Raw genomic sequence first — 19,962 nt, 5'->3', positions numbered from 1 at the left:
TCTGACAGCCGCTTTAGAGGGAATGTCACTGTGGGCTCTGAATGGATATTATCCTGGAGATCAATTATTCCGATACCTACACTTCTCCACAAAAAGATCTGCGGTGTTAGACTGCAAGTTCTGTTCAGTTCCACTGATCAAGATGGTCAAGTCGTTCTCCATTATGCTACACTGTGAAAGCGACCATATGCCCCAGAGCATGCCCATAGCCCATTGGAATTAGGCACAGAACATCGTAAGGGCTGCTGGCTCAAGTGGCAAGCACCAAAACTGGAATCGAATTAAATGGTCCTCGGAAGTCGCAGCAAAATACTGGACCTGGAAATCTACTTTATCTACCCAGTCTTCTGCTGTGGCAAACAACGTATGACTGGAAACCCTTGGTGCAGCAGCGTCTCTCTGCCCTTGTCAGCACCCGACCACTGTGCCCAGGATCTAGTCTTTCGGGGCCTACTTTGCCAGGTCCTTGATTTACAAAAAATCTTGAAAAGCTCTTTGAATAAAAAAGCTCAGATCGCTGAAATCTGGATTTAACACATTTTCTCTGGATGAAATCCCCACTTTTCGCAGGTATTACAAAACACGAATTTGGAAAGTGAAACAGAGATATGAGGAAGCACTTCAGTTAGAGCTCTTTATGGCCTGCCGAGCTAAAAACTCCAAGTAGTTCTGGATTATCAATAACCATTTAAATAGAGAAACTGAATTGGTCAAACTATATGGAAAAAATGTCACGGCTGAAAGTTGGACCATGTACATCAGCACCCTTTACAGAAATAAACCGGACAGTCTCAACTTGCCAACCAGTCATCTCAAACTTAATAAGGCACAGAGAAGATCCGAGACTGCTGAAGCACAGTTACCAAGATTCGTTGTCTTTCACAGCCAAAAGCATAGCCATTCTGATTACGAAAAGCCTGTGCCCCTGGACCAAACAGTATCCTTTCCTCGGTCTAGAAACAAGATGTTGAGTTTTGGTTTCGATTGATGGAAAGACTGTTTGGAATCTGCCTCTCCACTGACTCCATTCTCTCGTCCTGGCAAGGATTAATATTGCATCCCATCTACAAAAAAAGGCTCAGTGGCGACCCCGTAGAGCTATTGCCTTATAGCTCTCCTGTATGTCGTAGCCACATACTTCGCCTCGCTACTATTAGAAGATTTGGATGCATGGACTAACTAAAAAAAAATTAATTCCCTTCAACCAACCGGGCTTCCTACCCATGTTAGGCACCACTGACGATCTGGCGGCCATCAGGATGTTGGTCTCAAAGCAGATAACGAAAAAACAGCTCCTTTACTGTAGCTTTTCAGATCACAGCAAGGCCTTGGACTACTCTGGTCAAAGCTCAAACCCTGGGACATTCCTGACCCCTTACTCGAGGGTATTCAATAGCTCTATTCCGAAACTTGGGCCAGAGTAAAACTGGATTACAACTGTTCAGTTTCCTACAATTTAGATATAGAACAAGGCATCAAGCAGGGGTGCATTTTAGCCCCAGCCCTTTTTAATCTGCTCATGTGTGATATGGCACCTGCAATGGACTCGATAATCCGTGACGCACCAAAATTAGCGAATTGACCTATCATTTCTTTTCTCTATGCCAATGATGTCGTCCTCTTAAGCCAAACAGTGAATGGTCTGCAAAGGCTTATTGACTCGTTACATCAGCACAGCAGCACCAATGGAATGGCGGTGAACTTTGAAAAGACGAACATTGTAGTTTGCGGCCGCAAAAAGAACAAAACTGGCACATGGTACCTAAGCAATCACCTCCTGACTGCAGCATCAATTTACAAATATCTGGGATGCTGGTTGGATGATAAAGGTAGACGCTTAACTCATTTAAACTTACTAAAACCCAAAGCCGCTTCACTAAAATTCACCTTCCACACCATCTTCAAAGAACAAAACAACCCACTTTGGAGCCCCTCCTGAAGACCGTAAACGCCAAACTCATTCCTACACTAGGTTATGGCCTGGAAGCTTTCCCGGGGAAACTAGGCACTTTTCTACACACGGCCCAGAGTTCTGTTTTTAGATCATTGTTTAAGCTCCCTCACCACACCTCTGCAGCCCAGATCAGGCTGGGATTCATGCTGTGTAATCAATCAGAATGCCAGCCTCCTCAAATATCTGCACTCAGCACGTGCCGGAAAAGTAGGCACTCTAAAGAATTTAAACTCGCTGGAAGTATATTCAGTGAACAACTTAGCACCTCAAAACCCCCTGAAAGCCTGCCCTTTCTGATGCCCTGGAGCTAAGAAATGCGGCAACCTACTGGAACCAAAAACTTCCTCGCCAGCGTTTCAAACTTGTTATAAACAATGCGCTCCACAAAGAATCCTTTGACCAGGACCGTTGGACCCATAGGAGCAGAAAGCACGTGGACCTTGTATTAGGGAGTTATTATAAGCGAGGAGTACAAAAAGACTTCACAAATACATTTTCCCTGTATCATAAAACCAAGTTTTGCTCTATTCGAATGGGTAACTTCTTCTCGTTAGACCTTCTCCCCATGGTCAATCTGCCCTTCCAGCAATAAGTGCTGCCTTTGTAGATTGACCCAAGAGTCTTTAGCCCGTCTGCTCTGCGTCTGTCCTGTACTAATCGACGACCGCAGAAGATTCCTCCATCATCTACTGTTAAACAAGGGATTTGAACAATACAGGCAGCTGTGGCCATTTTCTCAATAATGACCACACTCAAGCAATCGCTGGTGTGATAACATTCCTGGACTATGCTCTGCCACCGGACGAACAACAATAACAAACCCCCACGCCTGATGAGGTGTGGCAGGGTAGCAGCCACTTGCAAAGGGCCCTACATACAAGACCCAACCTGTTGCATCCGCAGTGTCACGACAGCTGGATACTTTTTCAGACATTTGTTTACACTGCCATTTCACATGCTATCGTGCCCTTAGGTCTTACACTATTCATAGTTTACATCTATTTATAAATTGTCTTTGTCAGCATGAAGTGTTTTATGCCTCTTTTTATGCATGCTGTACAACAGGCAGGTATTTTGTTATTCATTCATTTACATTTACCATGCCATAACCTATTTCTGGCTTAAACCTATTTATGAATTGTGTTACGTTGATTGTCTAAATAAAGTACTATTAAACTTGAAACTTAAAAAATAAGGAATTAAAGTGTTTTGACCGAAACTCCAGTTTTTAGGCTAAGTGCCTTGGGTTGGAGTAGAACACAGGTCTTTGAGATGGAAGGCAAACAATTAACCAATGAAACAAAATCTCCTGTCGATAAATGATTAACATAAAAGGAATTAGTCGTTTACAAGAAATAGCATATAGTTTCTTTATTTTTCATACTTTTATACTTATATAGAGGAAGCACTGCACATAGTCTTTAAGACTGTGGTTAAGAAAATATGCCAATATCAACAATGAACGTGATTATCATAAAGGATAGACAACATTGAGTCGCAGGGGCGGATCCTCCGCTAAGGCGGGGGAGCGTCGCCTCAGTGCTCTCAGAGCAGTGGAAAAGGGAAAAATAAAATGATAATTACAAGGTTATTATAATTTTATTTTTTGTTGCTGTGGGGCTCAGTTGGGGCGGGGCGGGTGGCTCTGGGAGGAGCAATGGACTGTGCACACTAAGGGCACATGACTGCTTGGCCGGTCATCTCGGGCCGGCCAAACAGTTGTGCGCAATTTGCATGTTCCCCACCCAGGCTGCATTACAGCCTGAGTGGGGAAGAGGGACAGGCTCCCTGTCCCAGTCTGGGCGCCGAACCATGGTGCTCAGACCAATCACAACGGTGCATTGCATTGTTGTGATTGGCTAAGGGGAGCCTGTGTGCTTCCGGACTCTTCAGCAACGACGGAGGAGAGACGGAGACGGCCGCCGAGCAAGGAGGTAAGTGTTTTAAAAAAATATTTTGTTGCCCCCGCTCCCTGCCAGCCGCTACTGTTGTGATGTGTACATTATATGAGAACCAAATGCACAGGAGTGCCCATATATATAGACACAGGATGTTCTTAAGTAAAACCCAATTATGCATTCCACAGTTTACACATCTAAATGCATTCCTTTGTGTCACTCAGGCTCTCGCTGTAAACTTTATTGTACTCATGCTTTCGACTGATACTTGGAGTGTATGGTGCGCTTCCAAGCTATCTTGAGATTAATAAGAAACTTCTAGTATTCTCAGGACCTGTTTGCTCTTGAAACATTTCTCAAATTAAAGGAGAATTGCCCTTTGTTAGTATTTCTTTTAAACAACTTTCATAAAAATAATAATGCACACATGAGTAAAATGTTGACCAGGCGTTTCAAGTATTTGCAACTGGCTTCTTAGAACTGAAAATGGTTGCTGGTGTGAGGAACAAGTGTCACACAGGTGGGCACTCGGGTTGGGGGGAATAGTGGGCAGTGGCATAACATAGGCCCCCGCAGCCCCCCTGGTGAGGGAGGGCCCGAGCTACATGGGGCCCACTCAGCACAGTACCCTGGCCTGAGAGCTCCTGACTGAAATCGTCCTACGTCATTACCACAGTGACAACATTTACTACTATCTTGGATCGGGTGGTTCTACATACATTTGAGGGTTTGAGCCAGTGTGAGGTTGCCTTCCCCACTACTAAGCCTTGTTTTATCCCGATTGAGGTGGAATCAGAAGCGGTTGTTGGCACTTACGCTGCTAGCAGTTCGAGCCACTTTGGCACACATAATCTGGGGAAAAGTGGGAAAATTTTGGAGTGTTTTCCTCGCATATGGGGCATCTTTAAGGAACCCTCATTTAAAGTTGGCAAACTGTGTGTGGAGGTTTACCACTTGCCCAGCTGGAAGAACGCTATGCGGTTGATGGTCCTCCTGTGAAGGGATGCTATGCTATTGGAAGTTCTGCTGTATTTGAAGGGTTTTGGTTTAGTTTGTTTTGTTAATCTCTTGTATGAGTTTGTTTTTAAATGTACTGTATTTGAGGGGAGGGCTGTGTTGTCTGTTATGGGGATGTCAGGAATGATGCAACCTCTACAGTTTTTAAGTGAGTTGGGTGAACCAGTGCTACCGTGGATAAGATGGAAGAAGCTTTTTGATTCGTATTTAGTGGACATTGGGGGTGAAAAGTTTTCTGCAAGCAGGAGAAAAGGTGTATTGTTACATAATTTGGGTGTTGAGGGGAGGAATACTTATGAGAGTTTAGATGATTTTCCAGTGTGGTGTGCAGAACGGAACCCCAGTGATGTGTGCGAGATGTCAGTAGGAATGTTGGAAGTGCATTTCGGCACCCAGATAAATGTGGTGTTGGAGCATCACAAATGTTTCGCCCGCGAACAAGGCAAAGGTGGATGCATTGGCAACTTTTATAGCGTGTGTGAGGGATTTGGCAAAGACATGTGATTTTGGAGATGTAACTGATTCATTGATTCATGATCAGTTAGTGCGCTGCACAAACAATGTAAAGGTGCAGGAAAAACAGTTAGCCAAGAGCCCTTGTCTGAAGGAAGCTATTGCCATCATTGAAGGGTTCGCACATACAGCATGTTGGGTCAAAGAAATGCAGAAGGATGATCACCCTGAGGAAGGGGCTGTTTCCAGAATTTTAGCCACAAAAAAAGATGACATGAGTGTGAAAGAGGTTAAGTCTAAGTCTGACAGCAGTAAAGTTAAGTACTATCGGTGTGGTAGTGTGCAACATACGGCGAACTATCCAAACTGTTTTGCAAAGAATGAGGTGTGATGTAAATTTGGGATGAGGGGACACTTTGCCTGGGTGCGCAAAGGCTTTTCTGAGATGTGGAGTGAGAACAAAGTGGTGAATCCGGTTGAGGAAGCTGATGAAGGAGTCAGAAATTTGGTATTTACTGTTACAGATAAGAGTATGGATGAGGTAATCACTACAGTGTGAGGGGTTGATTGAAGGCAAAGTGTTGACAGTACTGGCGGAGTCAGGGTCACCTTAGACTTTAGTGGGTGATCGTATCTGGGAGAAGGTGTTTGGAAGTGAAGGAATTGAGCTCCTTGAGTCGGATATCAAGCCTTTTGGGTATGGTGGTGTGATGATTAAGGTTATGGGTTATGTCCCCATGCTAATAGGTTTCAAGGGGAGGAATACCTAAAGGAAAAGTGTACGTGGCAAAAAGAGGTGATTTTTTGTGGCGGTGGAGGCATCAGAGAGATCTGGGCATCACTTTAAATCCCAACGCACGGGAGCAGGTGATGTTGGTGGATTGTGGATATTGTGTCGAAATTTCCTGAGGTTTTTGATGAGAAGTTAGGGAAGTTGGAAAGTTTTGAACATTGTATTGTGTTGAAAGGAGGAGCAAAACTGGTTGTACATATGGTTAGGGAAGTGCCACATTTGATGCTGGATCCATTAAAAGAAGAATGTGGCAGATTGCTGAAGTTGGGAGTGATTTAGGAGATTTAATCCTCGGAATGGCTTGCTCTGGTGGTTTTGACTCCCAAGGATAATGGTCGTAGCTTGAGAATGTGCATTTATTTGATGGACCTGAATAGACATATTTGGGTTGACAGGCAACCGTTGCCGAATATTGGATAGGAGTTATCTGTGATGCAGGGAGTGCGGTTCTTTAGTGTGATGGACCTCTCAGCCGCCTATCACTAGGTGCCTTTGAGTGAGGAGTTCAAACATCTTACCTCTTTTGTTACGCCGCTGGGGGCTTACAGGTTCGTTTGTATGCCTTTTGGACTAGCCTTGGCATGTTTCCAGAAGGTGATGCTGAAGGTGATGGAACGGATTGACCAGATCAAAGTATTTCAGTATAATATCTTGGTCTGTGGTAGGGCGTGAGGAAGAACATGATTGTAAGTTGTTTGATGTGGTTGGTTGTTTGCAAGATTGTGGTTTGACAGTAAAGAAGGAGAAGTGTAGGTTCAGGGTGGCTTCAGTATCTTCCTTGCTTCATACTATATCGAGTGATGGAATTAGTCCTAAACTTTATCTGGCAAAGTCCATTGTTGATGCACCTGAACCAACCTGTAAGAATGAGGTACGCTCTTTCCGTGGGCTAGCTGAGTATTACCACATTTTGTTCAGACTTTTGCATGCATTATTCAGCCTATAATGTCTTTATTGAAGAAGGGTAAGAAATTTCTTTTGATGTAGGAGTGTAAGAGTGTTTTTGTGCTGGTGAAAAGGAGCATTGGGAATATGCATACGCTGGGGCATTTTGATATACATAAGAAGACCATCCTAACCACAGATGTGAGTTTAATAGGTTTGGGTGCTGTGCTGTCACAGATCGTTGATGGAGAAGAGAGGTTAGTTGTGTTTGCCTCAAGGTCGCTGAGGGGTGCAGAACAAAACTATTTGGTTGTGGAAAGGGAGATGCTTGCGTGTACTTGGGGCATTTTGCATTTCAACATCTACCTGTGGGGCCTACCTTTTGTGATACGGACAGATCACAAACCCCTTTAAGTGTTGTTCCCTTGCAAAGGTAGTGAGAAAGCTGCTTCTCGTATTAGCAGGTGGATCGAAGGGGTGAGGGATTACAATTTCCAGGTGGAATATCTGTGCGGTTCTCACAACTGGACCATAGATTGTTTATCACACTTGTCTGTTGGGGGGGTGCAAGGAGGAGGATGAAGAAGCTGGTATACTGTGGGTACAAGAGCAAGCATTGACTAAGCCGGTAGAGAAGGATGTCACCATGGATGCTTTGAAAGAATATGCTGTAAAGGGATGGCCAGAGAAAAAACTTTTGGAACACGAGGTGGAAGGTTTCTGGACTGTGCGTGATGAATTGTTGGTTGTGGAATGGTTGTTATATAGAGGGGAGAGATTGGTACCACCAGGACATTTAAGAGACCAGCTTGTTAATTTGGCCCGTGAGGATCATTTGTGCAGAAGCAGGACCAAATCTCAGGTGAGAGGGTGTTACTGTTGGCCTCGCATGGATCACATGGTGGAGAAGGTGGTGATGGAGTGCGTTCAGTGTGCACATTGTGACAAAGCTAAAGTCACCAGAACAGTTCCCCTATCACCTGTGGAGGTGCCTAATCAACCTTGGACAAAGGTGGCTGTGGATATAGTGGTGCCATTCAATTTTCTCTCTCAAGTGAAGAGGTTTGCTTTAGTTCTGGTGGATTACACGTCCAAGTTGGTTTCAGCAGCGTGTGTTAAAGAGGTTAACACTCAGACGGTGATTGAGTTTTTAAAGTAAGAGTTTGTAAAGGGGCGTGTGCCCGAATGCATAGTCACTGATAATGGTGTACAATTTGTGTCCTCGCAGATGGTGGAATTCTTGAGTGATATGAGTGTCAAACATTGCAGAACTGCACTTTATTCACCACAAGCCAACGGACCAGTGGAGAGCTTGAATAAACTGATGAAAGCGTGTAGTCAGCAGGCAGTGTACAGTGGAGTTTCCTTGAAAGTTCTGTTGAGAGAAAAGTTGTGGGTTCATAGAACCGCTCCAAATGCCAACACTAATTTTACCCCGTTCAGTGTATTGAGGGGGAGAAGTGGTGTCACAAAAATAAATCCATAATGGTTAAAAGGTTGCGCACTGGAGGATAACGTGTAGAGTGACGATGTGAAGGGGAAGATTGCCGGGCATTAAAGGAGAGACAAGGAAAGGTTTGATGCAAAACATTGTGTAAAAAAGATCTTGTCGCCTGTGGGAGATGAAATATGGATTAAGAAACCCAGGTTCCATTCCAAAGGCAGAGGTGGTTTTGTGGGACCATTTTGTATCACAGAAGTGAAGTTGAATGTGGTGGTTGTGCATACTGGGGAGTGGTAGAGCATGTCCAGGATGGTGAAGAAGTGTGGAGTGGATAGTAGTTTTGTGCTGGACAAGGAAATGGGCACTGAAGTGATGGTGTTGTCAGATCACATAGAGCAATGCAAGCTCCTGTGTGGATGAAAGACTATTGTAAAAACATAAGAGTTACAGCCACACATTTTTGTTAAGTCTGCGCTACTTATGTGCAGATTTCTTGTGCGATGTTTATGTCAAAATGTTGTATATAAATATTGTACCTTGTGCATCATCTTTTACATTATTACTGATAATGTTGGCTAATTTCGTACATGTTTTTTTGTTATTATGCTGTTTTCTCCTTTGTTGGTAAAGAAAGGGATGTGTTGTATTCACGGCTTCATTTTGTCCACTCCTTGCGAGTGGATTGCTATGTGGCCGCTTAGTTCTGGGGAGGAATGTTAGGCAGTGAGCAGTTGGTGGTGGCGATGGGTGGAGAGGACCGGTTTGGTGTTGTTCCATTGTATTATTAAACCCACTTTCAACTCAACCTGAGTCTATGGTGAATTCATCCCGAGTGGAGCATAGCACCCTGGGGACAAGAAACTGCTGAAGATGGAGGGCAAAGAGGAACAGAATGTGTGAGGGGACACAACAAACTACTGCAGATGGAGGGAAGGAAGGAACAGAGAAGGTCAAGAGGACAAAAACTGCTGAAAATGGAGAACAATAGGGAACATAGAAGGTATGGAGATGAGAAATTGCTGAAGATGGAGGACAAGAGGGAACAGAGTGAGAGGGACACAACAGACTACTGCAGATAGAGGGAACGAGTGAAAGTGAGGGAACAAAGAGGTTGAGGGCACAACAAATTACTGCAGATTGAGGGAAAGAGTAAACATAGTTGTTGAGGGGGCACAAGAAACTGCTATAGATGAGAAGGGGTACGAGAAAGGGCGAGGGGTTCAACAAACTGCCATAGATGGAGGGCAAGAGGGTACAGCATGTCCCCGAATTGGAGAACCAAAGACAGCCCTGACAAAAATACTTGAACCAGCTCCAACCCTTCAGACTTCCATCCATTCTCACTCTCTCCTTCTTTCCTCTCTCTCTCTCTCTCGCGCCTCTATATCCAGCCCACCCGGGAAATGCCCTGTTGAATAAAAGGCCTATCCGGCCCTGACACAGCTTTCGTGTGTGCTGAATGTCGACCCAGAACCTGCTCTCAGATTAACTCTGAGCATGACGCCTGCTCTGGCGCTAACCACCATCGACACCGTACCTCATATGTTAAAATAATGACCGGAGGCAGTAGGGCAGCTCTAAGACTTACGACTGCAGACACCAGCCCTGTGCTGGGATTAATGGCTGCAGGCATTGTGTCAGCTCTTTGGTTACAGGCTGCAGGCACAGCAGCTGCTCTCGGCACAATGACTACAGAAAAATGCCTACTGTGAGTTAATGGCTGCAGATGTGCAACTTGTTATGGGGTAACGACCCAAGGTACTGCCCATGCTCCAAGGTCAATTATAACAGGCACAAAACCTGTCGAAATCGAATAACTACAGGCACAGTGCCTCATATGGGTCCAATCACTGTAGACAAAGTAGCTGTTTTGTGGCTAGCGACTACACACATGGCGTCTGCCCTTGAAGTACTGACTACACACACATAGTACCTTCTCTAGGTTTGCTGACTACACACACAGTCCCTGGTCTAGGATTACTGACTACACACACAGTGCCTGCTCTAGGATGACTGACTACACACACAGTCCCTGGTCTAGGATTACTGACTACACACACAGTCCCTGCTCTAGGATGACTGACTACACACACAACGCCTGCTCTAGGAATACTGACTACGCACACAGTGCCTGCTCTAGGATCACTGATTAGGCACACAGTGCCTGCTCTACGATGACTGACTACACACACAGTGCCTGCTCTGGGATTACTGACTAAGCACCCAGTACCTGCTCTAGGATGACTGACTACACACACAACGCCTGCTCTGGGAATACTGACTACACACACAGTGCCTGCTATAGGATCACTGGCTACACATGCAGTACCTGCTCTAGAATGAATGACTATACACACAACGCTTGCTCTAGGACAACTGACTACACACACAGTGCCTGCTCTAGGATGACTGACTATGCACACAGTGCCTGCTCTAGGATCACTGGCTACACATACAGCACCTGTTCTAGGATCACTGATTAGGCACACAGTGCCTGCTCTAGGATGACTGACTACACACACAGTGCCTGCTCTAGGATGACGGTCTACGTACACAGTGCCTGCTCTAGGACGACTGACTACACACACAGTGCCTGCTCTAGGATGACTGACTATGCACACAGTGCATGCTCTAAAATCACTGATTAGGCACACGGTGCCTGCTCTAGGATGACTGACTACACACACAGTGCCTGCTCTAGGATCACTGGCTACACATACAGTACCTGTTCTAGGATCACTGATTAGGCACACAGTGCCTGCTCTAGGATGACGGTCTACGTACACAGTGCCTGCTCTAGGACGACTGACTACACACACAGTGCCTGCTCTGGGATTACTGACTACACACCTAGTACCTGCTCTAGGATGACTAACTACACACACAACACCTGCTCTAGGATTATTGACTACGCACCCAATGTCTTCTCTAGGATTACTGACTACACACAGTGCCTGCTCATGGGCTACTTGTTCTGGGGCTGATGAATGCCTGACTTGGGTGTGATAGCAACAGGTCCACAACTCACTCTGCCTGTAGTGGCCACAGTCATAGTGCCTAGAGTGAATGATTACAGGCACTATGCCTGATCTGTAACGAACATTATGGGCACAGTGCCTGAGCTAGGTCTAATGAACTATCTGTGCAGGTAGTGCCTACGGGTACCTGATCTGGGCCTCAATATTATACAGGATTAGCACGTGGTCCAAGTCTAAATCACGTGAAGATGTCTTTTTTCCAATTTAAAATTGTTTTGGAAAAGGGTATTCCGTGTGTGTAAAATTCTCCTTCAAATTTCAATCGAAATTCAAGAGAGCCTTGGGGAATACAAAATGATTTAGATAACTGTACGCATTTTATGTCAATACATATTTTACTATGGCAAGCATGACTCCAGTACAAGGTCATGAGGGTTCCCCAGTGGCCAGCTTTTCAGCAGGCTAAAATCCAAAACTGCTAGGATAGCATTTTGAGTTATTGTGTGAAACAATTGTTTGTTTTAAACATCATCGATAATCAGGCTCGTCGGACAAAATGTATATATTAGTCTACACTCTACTGAAGACACAGGAAATCAAGAGCTCCAACCTAACACAACTAATGCACAAAAAGAAAAAAAAAGTATTACTTATTTATTAACAATTAACTTCTTATCAACCTCTAATCAAGGGTTCTGGAGTAGAGTGATACTCGCAGTAAAGCGCTTTGATGCCTCGACAGGGATAGGAGGCGCTATATAAATACCATTTACAATTATTATATTTTTTAACTTCATTATTTTAGAACTGGAAATATATTGTTTTTGAAGCGCTCGCGTGAGGACAATTCATAGCCCATACATTCATATACGACAAGGAATTAGAGGGCTCACCGCCGTTAGATGCCTTTGCTCTTTCAGAAATTGGTTAGTGACCGACTGGGATGCGGTCATCAGATCCGACATGCAGAGGGTGTAGAAGGGGTCACTCTTGTAGAGGAAGGATAGCGCGACCCCAGGATTGGCGTCCATCTTGGAGGAGAGATCGTCTCCCACTACCACCGGCACCCCAAGTGGAGCGGAGATCTGGGCCCCCAGAGCATCCCACCCACGAACAAACACCACAGGGCCTCCCCTTTCTGCTTGGTTGACCAGGCTGTGACTTCTGAACAGATGAGGTATCTTCTCACGGGGAGATGTGCGCGAGGCTCCCCCTCGGTTGGTTTGAGCCAGCTGGAGGGCCCAGCACCTCCCTGGGAAGTCTGCTGGGCTTTCACAGCCGAGCTAAACATTTACCCAGTCCTTGGGGGGTCACGTTATCAAAGGAGCGATTGTCTAGGACAATGATCTGATTGCACAAAACTTCCACATCAGTTCTTAAGTGCTCTGGAAAGCGCTGATTGAGAAGGGGCTGCGCTCGTGACATAGGCGGGTACGCACGTGCAGAGTGGGATGTTCGCCCGGAAGTGAGCAAACTTCGAAAACTTGGCAAGTGTCAATTAGCCCGAGTAAACATTAATCAGGCCTTCATCCCCAACGCCGACCTGGCTACAGATAACAACATCACCTGGTTGCTAAGGACACGATATGATGCTGTCTGGAAGGGAGCTCCGAGAATGCTTAGAAGGCGTGAGAATAGTATTTTTGGAGTTTGACACTTGGAGTTGCTAGAGCAGCAATATCCCTGCACCAGCCAATTCAGAGTGCATTGCTGGCCGCACAGACACACGCATTGCTACTTTGTGTGTTTGTGGCCGGACATTCACAAGAAGTTTCTTTGTGAGCGCAAACAACAGAACACATAGTGTCATATTTTGCATTAGTTGCAGTACAGCCAGAAGAAGTGCTCTTTTGTGCGTTGGGTGTGGTACACACACCGAATGCTGTTTTGTGCATTAGCTGCAGTTTAGACATGTCATTTCGTGCACTAGCTACACAGCGCATCGTTTAGTGCATTCGTTGCAGTAGTTCCCCAAGTAGGTTTTCACAAATGCAGTAGTAGTGGTCGTTGGAGTGCACAGGCCAAAGTCCCACTCTATTTCAAAGTTTGTGCCAACTCCTAGAGTTTCCACTGCTCCCAGAACTCTATCCTCAATACGGGAACCCACGGCATGTCAAGTAAGACGTGATATCAATGAATTAAAGCTATCAGAATTGAAACATTGGCCCTGGTGCATCCCAGACAATTGCCCTGAGGAAGTCCCTTTAAGGGATGAAACGTGTTGGCTGGATCTGCCAAAGTAAAGTGATGTTGTGGATTGAATAAAAGATCTTAAGATAAGATATGACGCCTGATAATTTATTAAAAGGCTTGGTATATAAGGAATAAGAGTGATTATAGCCACTAAATCAATTGGCCAGCTGAAAAGAAAAATATTATATTGTTGCCCTCCTACTTTGGAAAAAGCTATAGTTCCACAAATAGTGTAATTCTGAACACTTGTTGCAGCACAAACACAAGCAGTACCATTTTGTGCATCAGTTGCTTGTGGTGCTTTCATAAATAGTACCCTTATGTGCATTAGTGTCTTTTTGTGCATTTGGTGTAATGGGTCACAAGATGTGTCATTGTGTGGGTTACTTGCCATGCAGGCACGAGTAGGGTCCTTTTGTGCATTGGCTGCAGTACTTCTAAAAGTAGTGTCCTTTTCTGCACTACCTGCATGACCAAAACAAGTCACGTCATGCTGTGTAATCGCTTCAGTATATTTATCGCCCTGCCCTTATCTGCAGTACATGCGCAATTAGAATCCTTTTGTGAATTAGTTGCAGTAGAGTATGAAGTAGTGTACATTTTGTGCATTAATAAAGGTAGAGGCCTAAGTACTGTCCATTTGTGCACTAATTGCAGTAAATCTACACAAAGTGTGATGCAATGCATTAGATAAGGTATACACCCGCACTATGGGGCATATTTATGAAATTAGTGGTGCATGGCAGCACAGCAAGTCACCTTGCTGCGCTGTCCTGCATCACTGGAAAAGGTCAGGAATGTGTCATATTTATCCAATACGAGGCATTCCTGTCCTTTCGCCTTGCGCTGGCGCCATTTTAGCAGCCTAGCGCCAACGCAGGCACCCTTGCACCACGGTGCCAGGGTGCCTCAGTTGCATGCAGGATTGCTTTTGTGCATGAAAGGGCACCTTCCGGCACAAAAATAATTCTGCGAGGCATTTTCCTCTTTCTATGTGTGCTGCAGAATGCAGCACACATAGAAAGAGGGGACAACGAAGAGAAATAAAGATATTTCTCCTCCTCACGCCTCACCTGGGCAGGCATGAGATTTTGGTACATTCCTAGGTTTACTAGTCCTTGTAAATCTGGTAATGCATCAAAAACCATGGGAGCTGTGTAGGAACACCCACTGCAACGCCCATGGAATGTCTCTCTTGCGCTTTGGAAGCCACCCAGCGATTTACGTTGCGTTGCCTTACTCCTGATATTTTAAGCCATTTAAAGCCACGCAAAGTGGCTTTTCATGGCTTCATAAATCTGTCTTAGAGGCATGTGTGGTGCAAATGTGACGCAAGCCTCTCATAAATATGCTCTATGTCTTTTTGGTGCATTAGTTGCAGTACAAACATATGTAGTCACATTGTGTGCATTAGTTTCATAATAGATACAAGGAATTATGTTTTGCGCATTAGCTGCTGTTCAATCACAGTGTAATTCCTTGCATTAGTTGCAACACTGGCACACATATCACAATTGTGTATGGGTTGTAGTATTCCACAAGTAGTGTTCTTTTGAGCATTTGTTGCGGTTCAGACACACACGTGTCCTTTTGTGCATTGGCTGCCGCGATGTTATCCAGTGTGTTATTGCACTACGTTCAGGAGTGTCATTTTCTTCATTAGTTGCAGTACATCCAGAAGGAGTACTATTTTTTTCATTTCTTTCACAGTACAGACACAAATAGTGTTCTTTTGCCCAATAGCTGAAGTGAAATCCTATGTAGCTTGGTACTCCAGAACCCAAGGTCAGTGAATAATATAGTGGTTAATATAGTGATAATGGGTTAACGTTGGTTATTTGCATTATTCTGCACTGTAAAGGAAACTCTTACATTACATTACATTACTCTTACATTAACTCCACGTACTTTGTGGAATATCACATTAATGGGAGTGAGGTGTGATCATTAGAGGGGGCCATGTGAATTCCTGCAAATGATGGCGGGATGAATAGATGTTCATGTAAGGGTTTACCAGGTCTTGGCTCACAGAGATTGTTAGCTAAAAATCACAAGATTGGATAAATGTGGCAAGCGGCAGCCATACTGTCCTGTAGAGCAGAAAATATATATTTCCAGAGCTGCTCACCACACCGTGTACAGTAATTTGGCCGCATATGGCAGTCACTCTTTGACAACGTGCATACTCACTAAAGCTTTAACTGTGCCTTCATTCTGGGTAAAATGTCTGAAAATAAATGCCACTACAAGCAGGGCCCTTACAAGGAAAATATAGAGGTTTTCTTTGCCTTGAGCCCATCCTTTTAAATGCTTGCACCCTTCCCACTAAAGGCTAAGGCTGGATAATTTACAATGAGGCAACTAACTGGGCTGCACCACTAGGTGGCGCCAGATGCTGCACCAGTCTGCTAAAGGAAACCTATTTCTTATGGAGAACATTTGTTCTACTTAGAACGACTGACTAGTGTGGCCCTGCATGATTAGATCTCGCCTAGGCAGAGCGCATGCGCTGTCTTTCTCGAGACATCTAGTAATCTACATGCGAGGGGAAACTCTGCCTATAACTTGGTAATTTGTCGCCGCTTGCCATTAGTTAACTTTTTTTTTTTTGTTAGTGGGCTTGTTATTGGCCCTTCAGCCAATAGGTAACTTCTGGTGATTTCGGAAGCAGCACCACCTAACTACAGTCTCCTTACGCTAACACAGCGTATTTAAAATAGTGTGCATTAACATGTGCGCGTTACCTTACATGCGCCAAAAGTTTGACGTGCGTGCATGCGGCTTGTGCAGTAAGTATGGCTCTCTCGCGGCTCCGTTGTTAATGTGAGCAGTGTTCATTACACAGCGCCTGCCGCCCTGGACTTGTGGCTTCCCACCACTGTAAATGGCATGTTTCCATTGCCAGTAGGTGTGACTGTACTTACCAGCAAGCCGCCCCCCACCTCAGTGCAATTACTTTTCAGCTGAGGTCCGGATAATTCCTTTCTGCGTCTCCAGAGAAGCATTCTGTGGTAAATGTGGTCAATTTAATCACGAGCCTTGTTTTCTCAAATGTAAAACAGAAGGGATGCGATAATAGGCGAAATGGTATTGCATTGAAGATGCATTTATGTAGCGCTTCGTACCGCTGACTCAATGTTGGGACGCTTTCACAGAAAGGGTAGCACGCTGCTCCATATGTCAGCCATCACACACCAGATTGGGTTTCCTGACGAGGCGGCGAAGGCCCAAAAATAATGTTGCTATATAAGTATACTGGCAAATAAACAATACAGTGTCACAACTAAGAGGCATGATTCCATATTACAATGGCCATCCGTTCAATGATCTCATAATGGGGCTAAAAATCCAAGCAGACATCATCAAACAAAGGAACATTTTACAATGCTTTTTGCTACTGATTGCTTGTGATGCAAAACGGGACAAATAGAACTGTTCTTTTCGCTTCCTTGGATGTATGTGTTTATGTGCTGGTAGTTGTATAGCGCAAACTTAGCTCAAGAGCAACAGAACCGTGAACAAGGGCATGCCCCCTGGGAATGCAATAATTGAGAGAAGGTCAAATGTGTGCACTGTCAGGTCAGCAGAGGTGGTCTTTTAAGATGTGTGTCTTCAGTTTTTTTTTTTAAATGTAGCAGGGTTGGCACTGATAGGATATCAAAAAGCATTTGCAATGCAATAGGTCTCGCATTTACACGAGTTTAGGCTATTGCCATTGTAAATGACAAAGCCTTTTATTTATGTTTTGAAAACGAAAACAAAAATAAAAGGCATTGTTATTTGCAATTTCAATGCTCAAAGTAGCGTAAATTTTCAAAACCAACACATACATAAAAGGTTTGTCATTTACAATACCAATAGCTCAAACTTTTGCAAATGCGAGGCCTTTTGCATTACAAATGCTTTTATTTTTTTACCCAGGCCCCACAAAAGCTTTTGATACACCGATTTACTCTTCGATTAAAACCTGAACAGCTGCAGCTTGTGCTTGCACCTTCATTTCAGCGTGAAACCCATTGATAAGGATGTGATTGAGCGTGTCTCTATTAACATGTGTGTAGCCAAACCTGCTACTTTAATTCTAGGTTCTCTGCTGAAAGGGCCACTGGCTGATCATCCTTGAAAATGTGAACAGCACAGCCCCCTCTTTGGATCTTCTCTCTGAGGCCACTGGTCTGTGCCATCGTTTATTATGTTCTTAGATAGCCATAATGATGGTTGGATTTTTTAATGTTCAATATCACTCAGAATAATGTGTAAAAAACACAAACACGGAGGAAGACAACTTTTTTGGCAAGTGGCCGTTCTTTTCTTAGCCGGAAGTGCAAATCTACAACAGTGCTACATAGCATTCCTCCTGGCTCCTTGTCATCAGGATACAATTTTACAGTAACCACTTTTTCATATGACAAACTGGTGTATTCTGGGAGATGTAGTCTTGGTTTGCTTACATTGAACCAATAAAACCAACGCCCTAGATGTCAATGATATGAAACAGAGAAGCCCAGGGCATTAAATAGAATGTACTGGCACTCAATGTCAGCAATGTCTCCAGGCCTGGATGTTCATTTATTAAAACAGTGCATTCTGGGAGATTCCGTCTTTGGTAGCTTTACATCAACCAATTAGACTAAGGCATTTGGTGACAATGATTTACAAAAGGAAAGTCCAGCAACAGAATTATATATATTTTTAAAACTTTTTTGATTAGAATTTTTCACAACCATAAACTACGTCGGGGACCTGTACGTAATATGATACAATTAAGCTATAGCAGTCAAGATTGGAATGCGGTTTCACATCGTCGGTCATGCAGATACAATTTGGAACATAAGTGAAGTAAACAAGTTAATACCCAAGTTGGGGTTTGCCGTCCCGGTTAATAATTAGACATCTCTCCCTAAAACAGCGTGGCCTAGTCTTGAAGGAGCTTACCTCGCTGTCCATGGACCTTGTTATGTTCTGGGCTCTAGGCTCGCATGATGTAGGAAGGACGACACGGACTAGGTAATGTGGTACTAACAATTAGCCACAAGCACGTGCACTCGGGCTCTTTTATTTGCGGGGTCATCTGATTGGTGACGCCCGTGTTGAATGGGTGAGGGGGTGTGTGTGTGGGCCAGCCCTTGGGGGAGTGGCTGGCAGAAATACTATACTGTGTCCAGCAGGAAACAACATTCCTCCCAAATTTTATTAAAACGAAAAATAACAAACAAGAGGCCAACCTATGGGAAGGAATGAGAGAAACGAACTAAAATAAAGGAAGTCTCACAGTTCAGAGATGTAGCTCGCAGGACAGTGGTGGACAGGTGCAGCTGGGAGCACCCGGGGCACATGGTCATCTTTTAACCAGGCATATCTGGACACGAACACGGTGCTGATGAAGTCTGGACCTTTCAGCTTGGCGCCAGCTGAGTGATAGTCCACCTAAGTGATGTTCATCGGTCCAGCATACTCTTGCTGTGAGGCAAATAGTGTCTTGTTCAAAATAGGTGCATCAGGAGCGTAAGGGGAGTCCATTGCAAAGGACCGGATGGTTATGTCGCTTGATCCTTTGACGACAGTCTTGGCATCCTGTGACCTGTTGAATTCTCGGTTGTATGGCCTGGCTGCTTCCTGGAATCCATTGGTGGGGCAAAGTAAAAGTCCATCTCTCACGCTCTGGGAGGCCCCTTGGATGAGTTGCCCTGGGACTGCATATGGGCTCTGACTCTGGAGCCACCACCCAGTCACTCGTGCAAACTTCAGGGGTGGATGTGTCTTAGTCAGAACCTGCTCTCTCTACCAGGATTGGGACATGCGCCAGTTTCACAGATGGTCACTGTATCTTCAGGTCGTCGCTCGGTATGGCAATGGTGCAGGACTCATCGTCATACTTGACGCTCGCGGGATGGTAGTGATGCACATGATAGATGATGGAGTGGCTGTAATGAGACAACTGTACAACAGGTGGTGATGACTGGCAGTGATTTGGGGTGACTGACGGACCTTTGCCGTCATGATACTCATCGTACGCTGGGTGCAGCTCTTCTTGTTTGGCATGTGTGTGCGCAAACAGGGATGCCCTTTCCTTTGAGGAGCCGGCGACAGGTGGATGACGGTCACTATGAAGAATGATGTCACCGCACCCCAGTGGCTGTCGTATCTTAGAAGGTGCACTCAGGTGATGGTGCGAGTACTCGTTCTGGTCCCCTTTTGTTTATTTCTACTGCACACTTGTTGTCGTCTGTTTTCCTGGAATAGGACTGTCACCGTCTTATATCTCTCCACTCCTTATTTTCTCTGAAATGTGGCGAAAGGCCACGCAAGGCAGGTCGCTTTTTGCTGCAGTGGTGTCTTGCTGCAGG

The 19,962-nt window shown here is 44.8% G+C and overlaps 1 protein-coding gene across 1 annotated transcript in view; it reads right to left on the bottom strand.

Moving 5' to 3' along the window:
• LOC146783761 (uncharacterized) overlaps nt 1-12,646 on the bottom strand; it is a 35,479-nt gene extending 22,833 nt beyond the window's left edge. The window contains exon 1 of the mRNA XM_085636294.1: nt 12,316-12,646. Within this exon, the coding sequence (XP_085492420.1) occupies nt 12,316-12,453 (138 nt within the window). The 5' untranslated portion in view covers nt 12,454-12,646. The remainder of the gene's footprint in view (nt 1-12,315) is intronic.
• Between the last annotated feature and the right edge of the window lie 7,316 nt (nt 12,647-19,962).

Source organism: Triturus cristatus, chromosome 11 (assembly GCF_964204655.1).
Source record: "Triturus cristatus chromosome 11, aTriCri1.1, whole genome shotgun sequence".
NCBI classification, from domain to species: Eukaryota; Metazoa; Chordata; class Amphibia; order Caudata; family Salamandridae; genus Triturus; species Triturus cristatus.
This window is presented reverse-complemented; position numbering and strand designations above follow the sequence as displayed.